Raw genomic sequence first — 15,770 nt, 5'->3', positions numbered from 1 at the left:
TCAAAAACGAAAAAAAAGTGCATTCCAAAAATTTCAGCGATTAAAGCGTATGAAATAACCTTCTCAAAAATATTTTTTCGAAAATTTTCCACGAGTTCGGGCATAGTTTTTCCGGCTTTTCTTTACGAATTTTCTGTGGAAAATTTTGTGGGAAACTTTTTCCAGTTCATTTTTTTTTAATTTCTGAGAAAATTTGCTTTTATTTTCTTAAAAAAAAGACTTTGTTCTACGATGCTTCGTTCTTCAGTAATGATTTTTCAAAGTAAGTAGTGGGCATTTTTTTTATTATCGTACAAATTGGTACCAAGGTTCTCAGAATTCAATGAAATTTTTTTCACAGGTATGGTTCATATATAAATGAACAAAAACAAAATTGAAAAAAATCAGGCTCGCCTAATTTTCCGGAAAACTCCAGTGGAAAACCAACATTTTTCACAGACACCACCTACTTTGAAAAATCATAACTCAAGAACGAAGCATCGTAGACACAATGTTTTTTTTTGTGAAATCATAAGCAAATTTTCTCAGCAATCCAAAAAGAAAACAAAATGAAAATTGTTTTCCACAAAATGTTCCACTGTTGAGGAAAATCGGTTGGAAAAGTCGGAAAAACTATTTTCGTAGCCCGGAAAAATTCTAAAAAAAATATTTTTGGAAGGTAATTACATAAGCTATATTCTGTAACATTTTCAAGATGTGGTTTTTCTCCGTTCCTGAGTTATGACCAATTTTGTGAAAATTAATAATCAAGACGGTCGAAAATCAACCAACATCTGGACCATTTCCACAAAACTGATCATAACTCAGGAACGAAGAAAAACCACATCTTGACAGAAAATAGCTTATGTAATTCCCTTTCAAAAATATTTTATTTTAAAATTTCGAAAATAGTTTTTCTGACTTTTCCAACCGATTTTTCTCAACAGTGGAAAATTTTGTGTAAAACAATTTTCATTTTGTATTTTTTTTTCAATTGCTGAGAAAATTTGCTTATGATTTCACAAAAAAAACATTGTGTCTACGATACTTCGTTCTTGAGTTATGATTTTTCAAAGTAGGTAGTGTCTGTGAAAAATGTTGGTTTTCCACTGGAGTTTTCCGGAAAATTAGGCGACCCTGATTTTTTTTCAATTTTGTTTTTGTTCATATATATATGAACCCTACCTATGAAGAAAATTTCATTGAATTCTGAGAACCTTGGTACCAATTTGTACGATAATAAAAAAAATGCCCTAGTGTCAGGGGAAAACAAAAAATTTCCACCTGAGTTTTCCGTAATAATAGGCGACCCTGAATTTTCCTCAATTTTTTTTTGTTCATATATCCATGAGCCCTGCCTGTGGAAAAAGTTTCATGAAAATCTGAGACCCTTCGGCCCAATTTGTACAATAATAAAAAAAAATGTCCTATATACGAATCAAAATCAATGCTTTGGGAAAGCATAAGTTGAAAAGCAGACCCTATCTTAATGGGAAAGAAACGTAAAAAGATAAGATCTGGATATGTTTTAAGTTTTAAATTATGATAATAAATCTATTAAAAGTTCTCAAGAAAAAAAAACTTGGAGAAATAATCAGTGTTCAAGTGACAACGCATAAATTTGGAAAGGAGAACTGGGTGGAACAATCTTTAACTTTTTGATTTTAAGTCAAATGACCCAAAACCGTTCAAACCACATAGTTTATCCACGCTTTGAAAAGCTGCCAAGTGCAGTGCGAAGAAAAATAATTAACAATTTTAAGTGCATACTGTGACCAAAGTTTTTAATTGAAATTGCTTCCCCTCCCCATTGCGTTCTTGGTTTCTCTCCTCGTCCTTTGCATCTAGTCGCACAAACCATCCACTACTAAAGCTGCTGCTAACTTTCTTTGTACCGTGTCAACAAGATAGGCGCCAGCTAGTCATGAAATATAAAAACAATAAATTGTTTTGTAACTAGGGTAGTCGCGTTCGGTTTGTGAAAAATAAAAACATTAGATGCGACCGAATGTCCCCCAAGCCCTGTGATTTCAATAATGTTTTATTTGCTGAAACTCCAACTAGTAATGAGCAAATGCACTTCGCCTCGACACGTGTGGACATTTCTTGGCCACCCAAACACAGGGGAAATACTTAGTCCAAGATTTATGCTTACCTCAAGCGGAAATACACTGTTTGTGCATTTTCTCTCCGTACCGATCTAACCCAACGATACCTACTGTTGTTGAGTGTAACGAGTTTTCGATTGCCTGCAGAAGGAACACAGTACTTTCGCCCGTACGTAGTGCAATATGAAAATATGTATTGCACATCGAGAGCCATAGCATTTGTTATTGCAGCCGCGCGCAGAGAATCGGAAAGCTGGAAAATTATGTTTCCATTCGATTTGCTACTTCTGGTAGGGTATTGCGCTGATTCGGTCACTGTACTAGAATCTGTGTATCCCGTGTATCAGAAGGCCGGTTCCTTTTTCCAGCATTTGGGAAATTTGGGCCCATAACCTTACACGCTGAGAAAATCAACCCGATAGAAAGACGGGAAAGCGTACAAAATCTGAAATGTTTGTCGAACAAAAGGGAATTTCTCCTGCCGTTGCTCTTGGGGGAGTTCACGTTATGCGATCACCACCACCAGAGGGAGGAAGTGAGTGAAAATGTACACCGAAACTGGGTCAGGAATGGGTGGAAAAGTTGGTGAACTTGGAAGAATAATATGGTTATGTTTATTTATTTGCTGGTTCATCCATTTTTCATAGACAGAGTCTCCCGATACGATGGGTGCCGGGCGAGGGTTTGACGAAGGTTGACAAATTGCGAAACATTGACAAGTTACTCGGGGAATCGGCGGAAGGTTTCTATTTTCGGTCCAGTTCACTGATAAGTTGTCGTATTATTCATGTGATGATTTTAGATTGACTAGAAATGCGAAGCGTGGAGCTGGTATATTTTGCAATCGTATTAGAAAAATCTCTTTCATGATCTTTTAAATTTCTCTTGACTCCTTTAAATATATATATCATATAATATATAATATATGTAAGTAACCTAGGTGACCATTACCAATATTTTGTTATTTTTTATATCTTTTTGTTTTATTTTTTTACGCTATGCAATGTTTTCGTTTCAGCGCCTTTATAAATAAGGAAAATTATATTTGCCATTTTTCAGAGTTTGGTTGCTTCTCCATATTTTCTACCACATTCTTAACGAAAATGGCAAGCCCTCCTGAGTGTAACAAAATCAGCTACATGAATTTTCGAATCTTTCTGTGCCGTCACAAATATATGGATAATATTCTCTTCATAATATGCCTTTGGAGTGGACCTGGTGTGGTGGTTAGAACACTTACTATCACGCCGAGGACCTGGGATCGAATCCCACTCCCGACATACTCACAAAACGTGGGTTCTTCCTTCGGATGGGAAGTAAAACGTGGGTCCCGAGATGAACTAGCCTAGGGTTAAAAATCTCGTTAATACAGACAAAAAAAAATGCCTTCATTCGTATAAGAAAAACCTTGACGCTGCTTCTCCTGAGTATAAGTATATATGGGTCATTCCATATGAAGTGACCGAGAAAATGTGAAAACTTGCAACCGACCATCACGGATTTGAACCAAATTTGGTTGAAACATTTGTTTAGATGGTAATAGAAAAAATCCAAATTTTGGTGCCGATCGGATCACCCCTCGGCCCATGGCAGCACCCCTCGTTTTGGCCGATACGAAAATTATCCTCTCTTTCTTTTATTTTTATCATTGAAACGATTGCACATACACATTTTCGACCTACGGCTTTTTTAAAGGAAATCGTTCAGGGAATCCAGAAAAAATATATGTTTTTTTGATACAGTGTTGCCAGATATCATATTTTTCAGTTTTAAAACTAAAAATCGATTTTTCTCAAAATACGTATATTTTGATTTTAAAAATTTTGATTCCATCGTGTTTATCAGACGTTTTTCGATCGAAAAAGCTTAACTCCCCAAGGTAATTTGCGTCGTTCCTGAGATATAGCGTTTTTAAGAAAAAATATTCATTTTTTTTTTCATATAAAGCATCATATAAAATCAGGTGCAGTTTATAAATTTCGCAAAAAAAAACATTGTTCGATGCCATATAAAGACGTTTTGTGTTGATTTGAACAATATCAAGTATAATAAGGATTAAAAAAATGTTATAGTATTGCCAGTTCATCAATTATGAGTCTATCGTAATGGACTAGCATAACCTGTTGAACTAAAAAAAATGTGTCTATTGAGATGATCAATTCTAAACAAATTTCATATATTTTAACATTATCTAAACGGAAGTGCTGCCAAATATGTAATATTTATCGTAGAAATCCTAATTTACTAGAACTTTAGTATGAAATCTAATTAACAAGCCAAAAGTATTTTTTTTTTATTTAGGTTTAGTACATTTGGCAACATCGACGTAAAATATATTCAGGAAAACATTTGATGAGTGTATTTATAAGCAACAGTGCTGAAAATGTCACTTCGATATAACTATATTCAATGACCCACAGCTAATTTCAGAAGCTGAACCTGAAAATATGGAGTATGATAAAATATGAAGTATGATATCCTTTGGAATTAGATAATATTAGATACTACGCATCGTCGCGCAACTGGTAGCTCAGACTTCAGTATTTTTATTTTATATTCGAAGGTTCAACTCCTTATAAAAATCCCCGTTAATATATCTTTTGATTGATTTTTACGGCAGTGTTGCCAAGTATGCTAGTATTTCGCGGAAACGCAAATATTAGGTGCGGGATGCTTAGTATTGCGTTTACTCTTACTGTGAATGCATCACCCCTATGAGGGGATCGCAGATCATGTCCTTTATTGTCCCGGGCAGAGAAGTGAAGAACAATGTTGAGTATTGTGTTGTCTATTGATGTGATTGCATATGGTATGAGTTTTTGTTTGTTCTTCGTGGCGAAGAATGAACTAAAATTTCTGAGTGAAATGGATTAGTCTAGTGGCGTTTGCTCCCTAGAGGGGTGATAACTACTTTGCTTAGGCTTTTCTTTTTGCATGGAAAAGAGATCGATTGTACGTGAAGGTTAATTCCGATAAATCAAATCGATTGTTCGATCAATTATGGGTAACTCCCAGATCGACAATGTATAGTATCATATTAAGGATCGGTATATTCTCCTCACTCCATTCATATTCACTCATTTTTGTGGGAAGCTAACACACAAACTAAAGCGACAATCGTTCGCTGCGATTAACCATGGAGTAGCAATCATGAATTGTGTTGCCATCTATGCTCATACTCATGCAGTGTTGCCAAATGTGCTCAATATGTATAAAAAATAGAAATCATTTGTTTTTATTTTGTGTTATCTATTTACGAAAGCTTTCGTGTAAATTAGATGTTTACAATAAAAATGACATGTGTGGCAACACTTCCATCTACAACATCGTTGAAATCAATAAAATGACAATTGAAATGAATTTCACAATAGATACATTTTACATTCCTCATCTTTTCCAATAAACCAATTTTTTTATTGCTAACTATTGCGATTTTTTTTTTTCACTTAGACTTCAGTGCAATAAATTTCGTCGTTCTCCGATTTCGCTTTCGATTTCGCTGCCACTCTCTGTTGCCGGTCTTTAGCAATTCGCCCGATATAATGACAGATTTCGCCGGCCGTCTCAATGTTTACACATTTTTCTCATTGTTCTCCTCGTTGTTCTCGGTCCACCAGCTGATCATGTTTACACAACAAAATCAGCTGGACATCCGATGTTTACGTTCATCCTCATTGTCCGGCGACCACCAGCTGATCTTGTTGTCATAACAAACCGCGCTAATTTCGCCTGAATCATGGCTCGAAAGCGAAAAGCTGTCGGAGATGACAGATTTGTACTTGGATTTGTACGATTTTGGGGCGATTTCAATTTCGTCGCGAAAGTCTGATTATTCGTAAAAAATACAATATCAAACTAACAATAACTGCAAATTATGGTGTCATTTTGTCAGATAGGACCATAAACAAGAAAACATAGACAAACAGACGTAAAATTGGAGAAATTTCCATCTACCACGGTTTTAACGATTTTTTTAAACCTTCATAGTTGTGGCTTTCACAACCAGAGGTGCGCGCATCGTTTTTCTAAGCGTATGGCGTTGCACACTAGTGCCTTCTGTTGACGATATTGCACAATGCAGTGTATCGTGAAACATTTCCACCAGTTGATGGTAGTGTGAACTAGGCGATGGATTTTCACGGAAATTTTTCTAGGTGTTACGTCTGTTTGTCTGTGAAGAAAAGGTCAACAACAAGGTCGTTAGAGAAGATGTGTATTGTTTTTATATTGCTCACACATCTTGCAGCACACATGGTGCGGTTTTTCAGAATAACCTGTACATTGTCAAACACTTGAAGGTTAGGTTTCATGTTATGATAAAAAAGGTAAACTGGCAACATTGTCTCAATTTTTTAAATCCTTTTTATACTCGATATTGTTCAAATCAGCACAAATCGTCTTTATATAGCATCGAACAATATTTTTTTTACGAAATTTATAAACTGCACCTGTTTTTATATGATACTTTATATGAAAAAAATGAATATTTTTTCTTAAAAACGCTATATCTCAGGAACGACGCAAATTACCTTGGGGAGTTAAGCTTTTCCGATCGAAAAACGTCTGATAAACACGATGAAATCAAAAATTTTAAAATCAAAATATACGTATTTTGAGAAAAATCGATTTTTTGTTTTAAAATTGAAAAATATGATATCTGGCAACACTGTATCAAAAAAATTATATTTTTTCTGGATTCCCTGAACGATTTCCTTTAAAAAAGCTGAAGGTCGAAAATGTGTATGTGCAATCGTTTCAATGATAAAAATAAAAGAAAGAGAGGATAATTTTCATATCGGCCAAAACGAGGGGTGCTGCACCGGGCCGAGGGGTGATCCGATCGGCACCAAAATTTGGATTTTTTTCTATTACCATCTAAACAAATGTTTCAGCCAAATTTGGTTCAAATCCGTGATGGTCGATTGCAAGCGGTCGGTCACTTGGCGCGGAATGACCCATATATTTTTTTTCTTTTTTTGCACCCCTCGCTTTTTGTCATTTTTACAGTTTTGTTTTCTTCGTCATGATGTTTTTTGTCCACCAATTCACCTGAAACTTGGCCAAAGAGTTCAGATCAATGGGGATAACGTTGAGTTGTGGCCAATTCTGAGTACAACAGGCTTAGAAAACACTTCATCATGAATTCAAAATTCGCCACATGAATTTCTCCAGAAGTTAAAAAAATAGTACTTTTACAAAATCTTACATGGATAGCTTCAGAAATTCTTCAATGAATTTCTTCAGAAATTTCACCAAGGATTCTTTAAGCATTTCGTCCAGGGGTTTCTTCAGAAATTCCTCAAAATATTTATACAGATATTTCCCAAGTTCAGAGGAACATACTTCAGAGATTGCTTCACAAATTATTCCAGGATTATTTCCCAAAATCCTTCAGGGATTACTGCAACAATTTTTCCAGACCGCTAGCACGTTTTTGGTCCTCGAGTTGCTGTTCAAATGTTCCTAGGTGAAAGTAGTTGTATTGTTTTTAGCCGTTTCATCAGTCTTTGTTTTATAAGGCGAGGACCAAAAACGCGTCAGCAATCTCTAATAGAATATCTTTTTTGGAGAGAGGTTTCGGAAAAATTTTGTAAATATTTCTTGAAAAATAATCTTAAAGATTCCAATTTTTTATTTAGAAATCTTCCACGAATTCTTTAAAAACTTCCTCCAGAATTTCTTACTGAAAATCTTCCTTGTATTCAGAAATTCCACAAGTAATTATTTCGAAAATCTAGGAATCTGTCCAGGTATTCCATGATGTTAAGAATGGCTCTCTTGGTGCTTAAGAAAAGCGCGATTGTCTTCTACTTTCCCAGTGATAGTTGTCCGAAACGTGAATCAAACGCCCTGTCGAAATCCTCATATATATCCTTCAGTTCTTTAAGAATTTTATCGGTGGATTCTTTTGAAATTCCTTCAGAAATTCCGCTAGTAATTTCTCCAGCGATTCCTCAAAAAATCTTCTTTAAATTTCATCAGTAATTTCTCCATTGATTTTTTTTAGAAAATCCTAGTTTCTTTCATCAATTATTTATGTATGATCTTCCACAGATTCCTTCAGAACTTTCTCCAGCGATTCCTTTAAAAAAATCCAAAGATTCTTTCAATTTGAAATTTTTTCAGGGCTCCTTCCATATAAACTATTAAGGATTCCCTAAGAAATTTGTCTGGAAATTACTCCAGAAATTCAACCAAAACTGTTTTCGGAAACTTTTTCATGGTTGCTTTAAAAATTGCTGCATGGATACCATTAGATAATCCACAAAGCAAAATCTTCTTTGAATTCCATCAAAAGTTTCTCCAAAGATTATTTTTATAAACTTTGCATGAATTGCTTGAGAAAGTCCTAAAATTTTAAAAATTTCATCAATAATTTCCAAATTAATTTCTTAAGAAAACCCGAGATTCTTCCACTAATTCTTTTGAAAAATTCTTTCACAGATTCATTCAAAATTTTCTCCAGTGCTGCCTTAAAAAATCAGGGATACTTTAAGAAATTCTTCTTGAAATTCCTTCAAAAATATCAAGGATTTCTTCATTAAATCTTCCGTAGATTTATTTTTTTTTTCTTCGAAAGACCCAGCGAAAAGTTCCTCTAGGTTTCCTTTCATATAAACTACTAGGGATTAACTAAGAAGTTCATCTGGAGATTACTCCAGAAATTTATCCAGAAACTTGATTCATAGTTGCTTTTGAAATTGCTGCATGGATAGATACCATTAGAAAATTCACAAGAAAAAATCTTTTTTGGTTTCCTTCAAAAATTTCTCCAGAGATTCATTTGGAAAATCTTACACAGATTGTTAGAGAAATTTCTCCGTGAAATCTTCCACTGATTCCTTCAAAAAATCAGTAAATCAAAAATTTATAACTTTCTCAGAAATGTTTTCTGAGTTGCCTTCAGATTTTCATCCAGGGATTGTTTTAAAAAATCTCTCAGAATTTTCTTCGGGGTAATGACTTTCAGTCCGTTGCGGATTCTTATGCTTTCATGCAACGTTTCGGACACATTTATTTTGCCTTCTTCTTACAAGGGAAGGTTACGATAATGTATTAATAGGAGGGGCTCTCAAAAGGGTAGATTTGACAAAACGCAACATTTTTGAACAGTCTCATACTTTATAAGATTGCTAATTTTAGTATTGTAGTAGAAACAGGCAAAATAAACATAAATGAGTGATACAGAACAATATTATTATTCCTCAGATTTTTTTCAAGGAATTATCAGGGATTCCACCAGAAATATACCTAGAGAATCCTTAAGGATCCTTTTAGAAAATAACTCATGGATTTCTTCAGGAATTACCTGAGGGATACCTTCAGGAATTCCCTGAGGGATACCTTCAAGAATTCCCTCAGGGATTTTTTAAGGAATTCCCTCAAGTATTCTCTCGGGGATTCTTCAGGAATTTCTTCAGGAATTCCTTCAGGGAATCCCTCAGGGATTTCTTCAGGTATTCCCCATAGGGATTCTATCTGGGATACTTTCTGAAATTTCGTAAGGAATTCCTTTACGAGTTCCATCTGGGAAAACTTCAGGAATTCCCTCAAGCATCATTTCATAAGTTCGCTCGCGGTGTCCTTCAGGTTTTTATTTTGTGATTACTTCCGGAATTCCCTCAAGGACTCCTTTAGAAATTACTTCAAAAAATCCCACAGGAATTCCACTAACAGTTCCTTGTGGGGTAGTAAGGAATTTTCTCCACCATGATGCTTCGCTGAGGCAATTTCTTGAGTAGTTACTGGAGCAATTTCCCACTGGACATTACTTGAGTAATCGCTGAGAAAAATTGCTTGAAAACTCTCTGAGGAAAATTCTTCACTTATGCGTGATTCTCTGGGGATATTTCTTGAGGAATCCCTGAGGTAATTTCTTAAGTAATCCCTCTAAAAATTTCCCCAATGAATACCTGGAGGAATTCCTTGAGAATTCTCTAAGGGAATCCTTTAATTAATTTTGAGGAAATTCCACGAGGAATCCCTGAAGAAATTCCTTGAGGATTCTCTAAGGAATTTTCCTGAGAATCCCCTTACGGAATTCTTTAAGGGACATTCTTGAGTTATCCCTTAGATGATTCTTTGCGGATTTCCTGGAGATTTTTCTTGTGGAATTTTTGATGTTATTGTTGATTGTTATTATGTTATGTTATTTATTATTATGTTATTTTTGATGTTAATTTCTTGGAAAATATGATGTTAACCTTGAGGATTCTCTGGCTATATTTCTAGCGGAATCTCTGATGTAATTCCTTGAGTAATCCCTGAGGAAATTTTTCGAGGAATCCCTGAGGGAATTCCTTGTGGATTCTCTGTGAAAATTTCTTGAAGAATCTGTGGGAAAAATTCCTGAGGGCTCTCTGAGGGTTTTTTGGGGAATCGTCGGAGAAATTTTAGAGTTATTCACAGATGAATTTTTGGATGAATTCTCGGAGGAATTTCCGAAGAAATTTCTGGAGGGATTTCAAGATAAATATCCGTAGGAAATTTTTTGATGAATTCCTGGAGGAACTTCAAGAGGAATTTCCAGAGCTATTTTAAGGAGTTCCCGGAGAAGTTTATGGAGGATCACGCGGAGGAGTTGCTTGAGAAACTTCCGGAGGAATTCACTGATAAATTTTTAGAGGTATTTCCACAGGAATTCCTGAAGCAATTCCCAGAAGAGTTTCTGGTAAAAAAAAAAACAATGTAATATCTTGAAATATTTCCGGAGTAATATCCAAAACAATTTCCGGATAAATTTCCAGAAGAATTTCGGGACGAATTACCAGAAGAACTTTTGGAGGAATTCCTGGAATAATTTGTGGAAGAAATTCCTAAGGATTTTCTGCAGGCATTTCTCGGAGGAATTTCTTTGGGATTCGTGGAGAACATTCTGGAGGAATTCCTGGAGCTATTTTTGAAGGAGTTACCGGAAAAGTTTCTGCAGGATCTCGCGGAGAAGTTTCTTTAGAAACTTTCGGAGGAATTTCTAGAGGAATTCACTGAGAAATTTTTAGAGGTATTCCCAGAGGAATTTCTGGAGAAAATCCCAGAAGAGTTTCTGGTAAAAAAACCAGAGTAATTTCTTGAAGTATTTTCGGAGTAATTTCCAGAGAAATTTCCGGATGAATTTCCGGATTAATTTCCAGAACAATTTCGGGATGAATTACCAGAAGAACATCTGGAGGAAATCCTGGAATATTTTTTTATGGATTCCCGAAGGAATTACTTAATAAATTCGCGGAGGAATTTCTGTAGGGATATCCAGAGGAATTTCTGATGGAATTTTCGAAGGAATTTCTTAAGGAATGTCCGAAGAAACTTCTGGATGAATTCACAAAGAAATTTCAAGAAGAGCTCCCAGAGCACTTTCTGTAGGCATATCTATAGGATTCCTTGAAAAATTTCTGGATGAATACCCGAGGAATTATCAAAAGAATTTCAGGAGGAATTCCTGAAAGATTTGTTTGAGAAATCCAAGAAGAAATTTCTGAAGGAATACACGAAGTGAATTTCTGGAGGAATTCCCAGAGAAATTTTCGGAGGAATTCCCGGAAAAACTTTCGGAGGAATACATAGAGGAATTTCTGGAGAAATTCCCAGGGGCATTTATGGAACAATTCCCAGAGGAATTTCTTTTGGAATTCCTAGATAAATTTCTGGAGGAATTCCCAGATGTTTTTTCTGGAGGTATTTCCAGAGGAGTTTCTGGAGAAATTCCCGAAGTAATTTCTTGAGTAATTCCCGGAATCCCTGAGGGAATTTCCAAAGTAATCACGTACTAAAGTTAATACCCGGATGGAAATCTAGAATAATACCACTTGATGCTTAACGAAATCGAGGAAGATACTCGATTCTCGTATAATACCCCGTGGTGCTTATCCTTACGTTTTTAGCATTGATACTTGTATAAGAACATGACTAGATGTGTGCAGATGAGTAGATCTACGTTGTTGTAGATAGTAACGGAATATGCAATGACAATGAAAACACTGGTCTTTGCAACTCCATCCATGATATTATCAACACTTGATCCTGCTTTAGTATGCCTTAGCATTGATAACAAAAACTTTCGATGTATGTTGAGTTCAAAATGACTTCGGATTAGATTTGTAAAGAGATCTACATCCATCGACTTATAGTTCACATGATCGACCGTTCTCGATCAAAGGCAGGCAAAAACTGTCGCTTTTTTTTTTCAATTACATATCACATAGCAAGCCCATACAAACAACTTCAATTAGGGTTGTTCCAATTTACAATCATTTTTATTCCAACATGTATATCACGTCAAAAACGCTCATCCCTACTCTCAATCATTCTATTCTCCTCCCCCAGGGAAGAAGCCATCGTGATGGCCAACCTCCGCAAACGGGTCGCCGCCGTGGATCTGAACAAGGCCCCGCGCAGAAATAACACGGCCACCAACCTGGACGACATCAGTTTCAACGACACTGGCCAAACGCAGGACCAGCTGGATAACCGTCCGCTTCTACCGAAGTCACTCGGGCAATCCACCCCGGACCGTAAGGACCGACAGAAGAACGGTAGTAGTGCAGATGGTGGAGAGGAATCTCCCAAAGTGAAAGTGGTCATGGATAAGGATTTCATTTTTGAGTGTTTGTGCTGGCACAACGAGTACCGGATGCGACACGGAGCGCCAGCCTTGAGCATCTCGTCCGAACTGTGCGAGTACGCTTCGGCCTGGGCGAACCATCTGGCCAGTACAAACGAGCTGTACTACCAGAGCGGCACCACCTACGGACAGAACATCTTCTGCTGTCCGGCAAACTCCCTGCTCACGGATCTTTCCGGTAAGTTCGGGGAAATATTTCTCAAAGTTCGATCATAATCTAAATGGGGTTTTGTGAATTAGGTCAAGAAGTGGCCACGTACTGGTACAGCACCAGCCGGAGGTACGACTACTTCAAGGAGAGCCACCTGCTGCACACCAACGTCAACACCGGTCACTTCAGCCAGATGGTGTGGCGGGCGAGCAAGTACTTCGGTGTCAGCAAGTCCATCTCCAAGACGGGTAAACTGTTTGTGGTGGCGTACTACTACCCGGCTGGCAACGTGATGGGTGAGTTCCGGCAGAACGTCCTGCCGCCCATCGTCGCTACCGACGATCCCCACCTGTCGCGACCGCCCTCGAGCAAGGATCTGGAAAATCTGAATGCTTCCCACTGAGTAAATAAGAAACGGTGTTCCATTATGTAACATATAAGATACTTCCTAAGCCGCCGCCGCAGACTAACCGCATGGATTTCATCGTTTTTGAAGAGGCTTGCCCAACCGCGTGTACAGCCGCCTAACAGTCCTTAGTTCTCGTTTTTCGCGCTTTTGACAAAATCGCTACCGTAACAACAACGAGCTTCTAACCGTATAATTGCTAGGGCATCAATCATCGAAGCGTGGTTGTAACTCCCAGTCAACAATCCAAACCAAACAAGCCAAATAGTGAAGTAGTCGTTAGGGAAAAATGGCTTCCGCTAATCGTCGTAACCAAGCTTCTATCAATACAGAGTAAAAATAAAACAATGTCATTCAGCCTCGACAAAAAAAAAACGTTCGCCTCGCACACTCAACTGCACTAGTAACATTGCGTCTTTCACTATGTCATTCATCCGTTCGTACACACGGAAAAATATTAAAACCCAAAAAATAAGTTTTAAAAACTCAAATTTGGCTAAACTGCTTTTAGTTTTAACTCAAAGTTGGGTTGTTTTCTCCCTCGCCCCACCGCAATGTTGTCGAAAACAAAGAGAGAAGCACCGACACATCCGCTGCTCTTCCGTGGAAGAAGCCAAATTTGGGTTTTCTTGAGTTAACCCAAATTTGCGTCATTTGAGGCCTCCGTTGGGTGAAAATAACTTACCAGTGGGTTAATTTTTTTGCCGCTCTCAAACGAGAACTACTCACTCACCACTTTCGCTGTTTGACGCAAATTTGAGTTATTCCACGGAAGACCGGGATTGCGTCAAAACAACTTAAATTTGGGTTGATTTGTAGTTCCGTGCAGGTAAAGCGCAACAAAACATAACGATTACGATTACATACCTAGGTGTTAGCACATAATTGCAAAATCACGTTAAAAACCCATTAGACTGCTTGCCGTTGTGAATACATATGTAGGACGTTGTTGTAAGGGATTTTGAGGCCGCCGCAGAAGAACAAACTTGATTGATAAGGATAGAGGTAAACTACAATGGTATGGGGTAAGCAAAATCAATGCATATAGGATAAGCTTGAAAACAAGAGCGATAATCGATGCAAGTTATGTGAGAATCGATGGCAGACGGCAAAAAGGATTGATCCAACGAAAGCAAAATGGTCCTAATATTGAAATCCATAACATTATTGTTATTATTATTATTGTTATATTTTATTAAAGACAATTTACCAAATAAGTTGGCATTCGTGCCCATATAACATTAGGAATGGTGGAATTGTTCTGCGAATTGTTCAAATTTTTTAGTAATTTTCCAAACCAAATTTATTATTACTAAAGAATGATTGTTATTGATGGTCCTTACCTAACTGTTTCTATGAAATAATCCTAGAGTTGTCTACGATTTCAGCAATGCTAAAACTTTTAAGGCCAATTTTAAAACAATTCTAACAATTGAGAACGCCAAAAATAGATCATATGACCACCGAAGTTTGCTTGTTAGCCCATACGATGTTTTGAAAGTAGAAGAATTTCTCCTTTAAAATATAACAGATTCTCAAAAATGTGAAAGGTTCCTGAAGTTAGCTCTTGATTGCCGAAAGAATCTAAGGGATGATCCATAAAGTACGTCACGCCTGGGGGGAGGAGGGTTTTGTGAAAATGTATCAAGCAATTCATTAAGTATAGGAAAAGTTCATACGAACGGAGAAAGGAGGGGGGTCGAAAATTTCCAATTTCAGCGTGACGTACTTAATGGATGGACCCTTTTGATTCCGGAGTAAACATACAGTTCCATGTGTATGATAGTGCTTTGGAGATTCAAGAGAAAATTGGTGATCATGAATAAACAGAAAATCAATCCTTGAAGATCTTCAACTAGGGGTTACACATGAAATACAATTTTAAAACACTCCCAGAGTTCCGCGGAAGGTTCTTCCAAAAGTATCAAAGTGGATTCCTCTAATGCTTCTGCTGGGAATTCCTCGAAGATTTCCATCGTATTTAAATTCTAGAAATTTGTATGGGATGTATCGCTGGGGATTACAGCAACCATGTGACACTTCAAATTTTAATTGAAATTACTCTAGGGATTTCATCAAAAACCATACAAAGGTTCCACCGAAAATTCCTAAAGGAGTTCTTTTGAAAAATACATCCAGAAGCTACCCTGGAAACGCCCGATACCCTACGAACAGTTCTCCTTGAGAACTTTTCTAAGAATTTTTCATGCAATTCTTTTAATAATTCGCCGTGGATTCTCTATATTCAATTCAATTCAATTCGCTTTATTTTAGAGACTTTCAGCCTTGGGCTGGTTCATCTATAAGATACACCGAGAATTTCTCCAACAGTGATTTCTTCAGAAGTTCCGATGAGAATTTTTCTAAAAGTTTTTCCAGATATTATAGTAGGAGTTCAGTCGACAATTTCCTTTGAATTACTCAAGAAGTTTCATAGAAAGTTCCTTCTAGAAGTTTCGTCGGGAATTCCTCCAAAAGTTTCATCGCAAATTCTCCAGGAGTATTCAA

At 36.8% G+C, this 15,770-nt stretch overlaps 1 protein-coding gene across 1 annotated transcript in view; it reads left to right on the top strand.

Moving 5' to 3' along the window:
• Positions 1 to 13,701, top strand: part of LOC109429070 (uncharacterized) — a 54,561-nt gene extending 40,860 nt beyond the window's left edge. Inside the window, exons 2-3 of the mRNA XM_029870680.2 lie at positions 12,408 to 12,883; positions 12,946 to 13,701. Coding sequence (XP_029726540.2) covers positions 12,408 to 12,883; positions 12,946 to 13,259 — 790 coding nt within the window. The 3' untranslated portion in view covers positions 13,260 to 13,701. The remainder of the gene's footprint in view (positions 1 to 12,407; positions 12,884 to 12,945) is intronic.
• The last annotated feature ends 2,069 nt before the right edge of the window (positions 13,702 to 15,770 follow it).

This window comes from Aedes albopictus, chromosome 2, assembly GCF_035046485.1.
Source record: "Aedes albopictus strain Foshan chromosome 2, AalbF5, whole genome shotgun sequence".
NCBI lineage: Eukaryota > Metazoa > Arthropoda > Insecta > Diptera > Culicidae > Aedes > Aedes albopictus.
The sequence above is the reverse complement of the archived record's forward strand: the minus strand, read 5'-3'. Positions and strand labels throughout refer to the sequence as shown.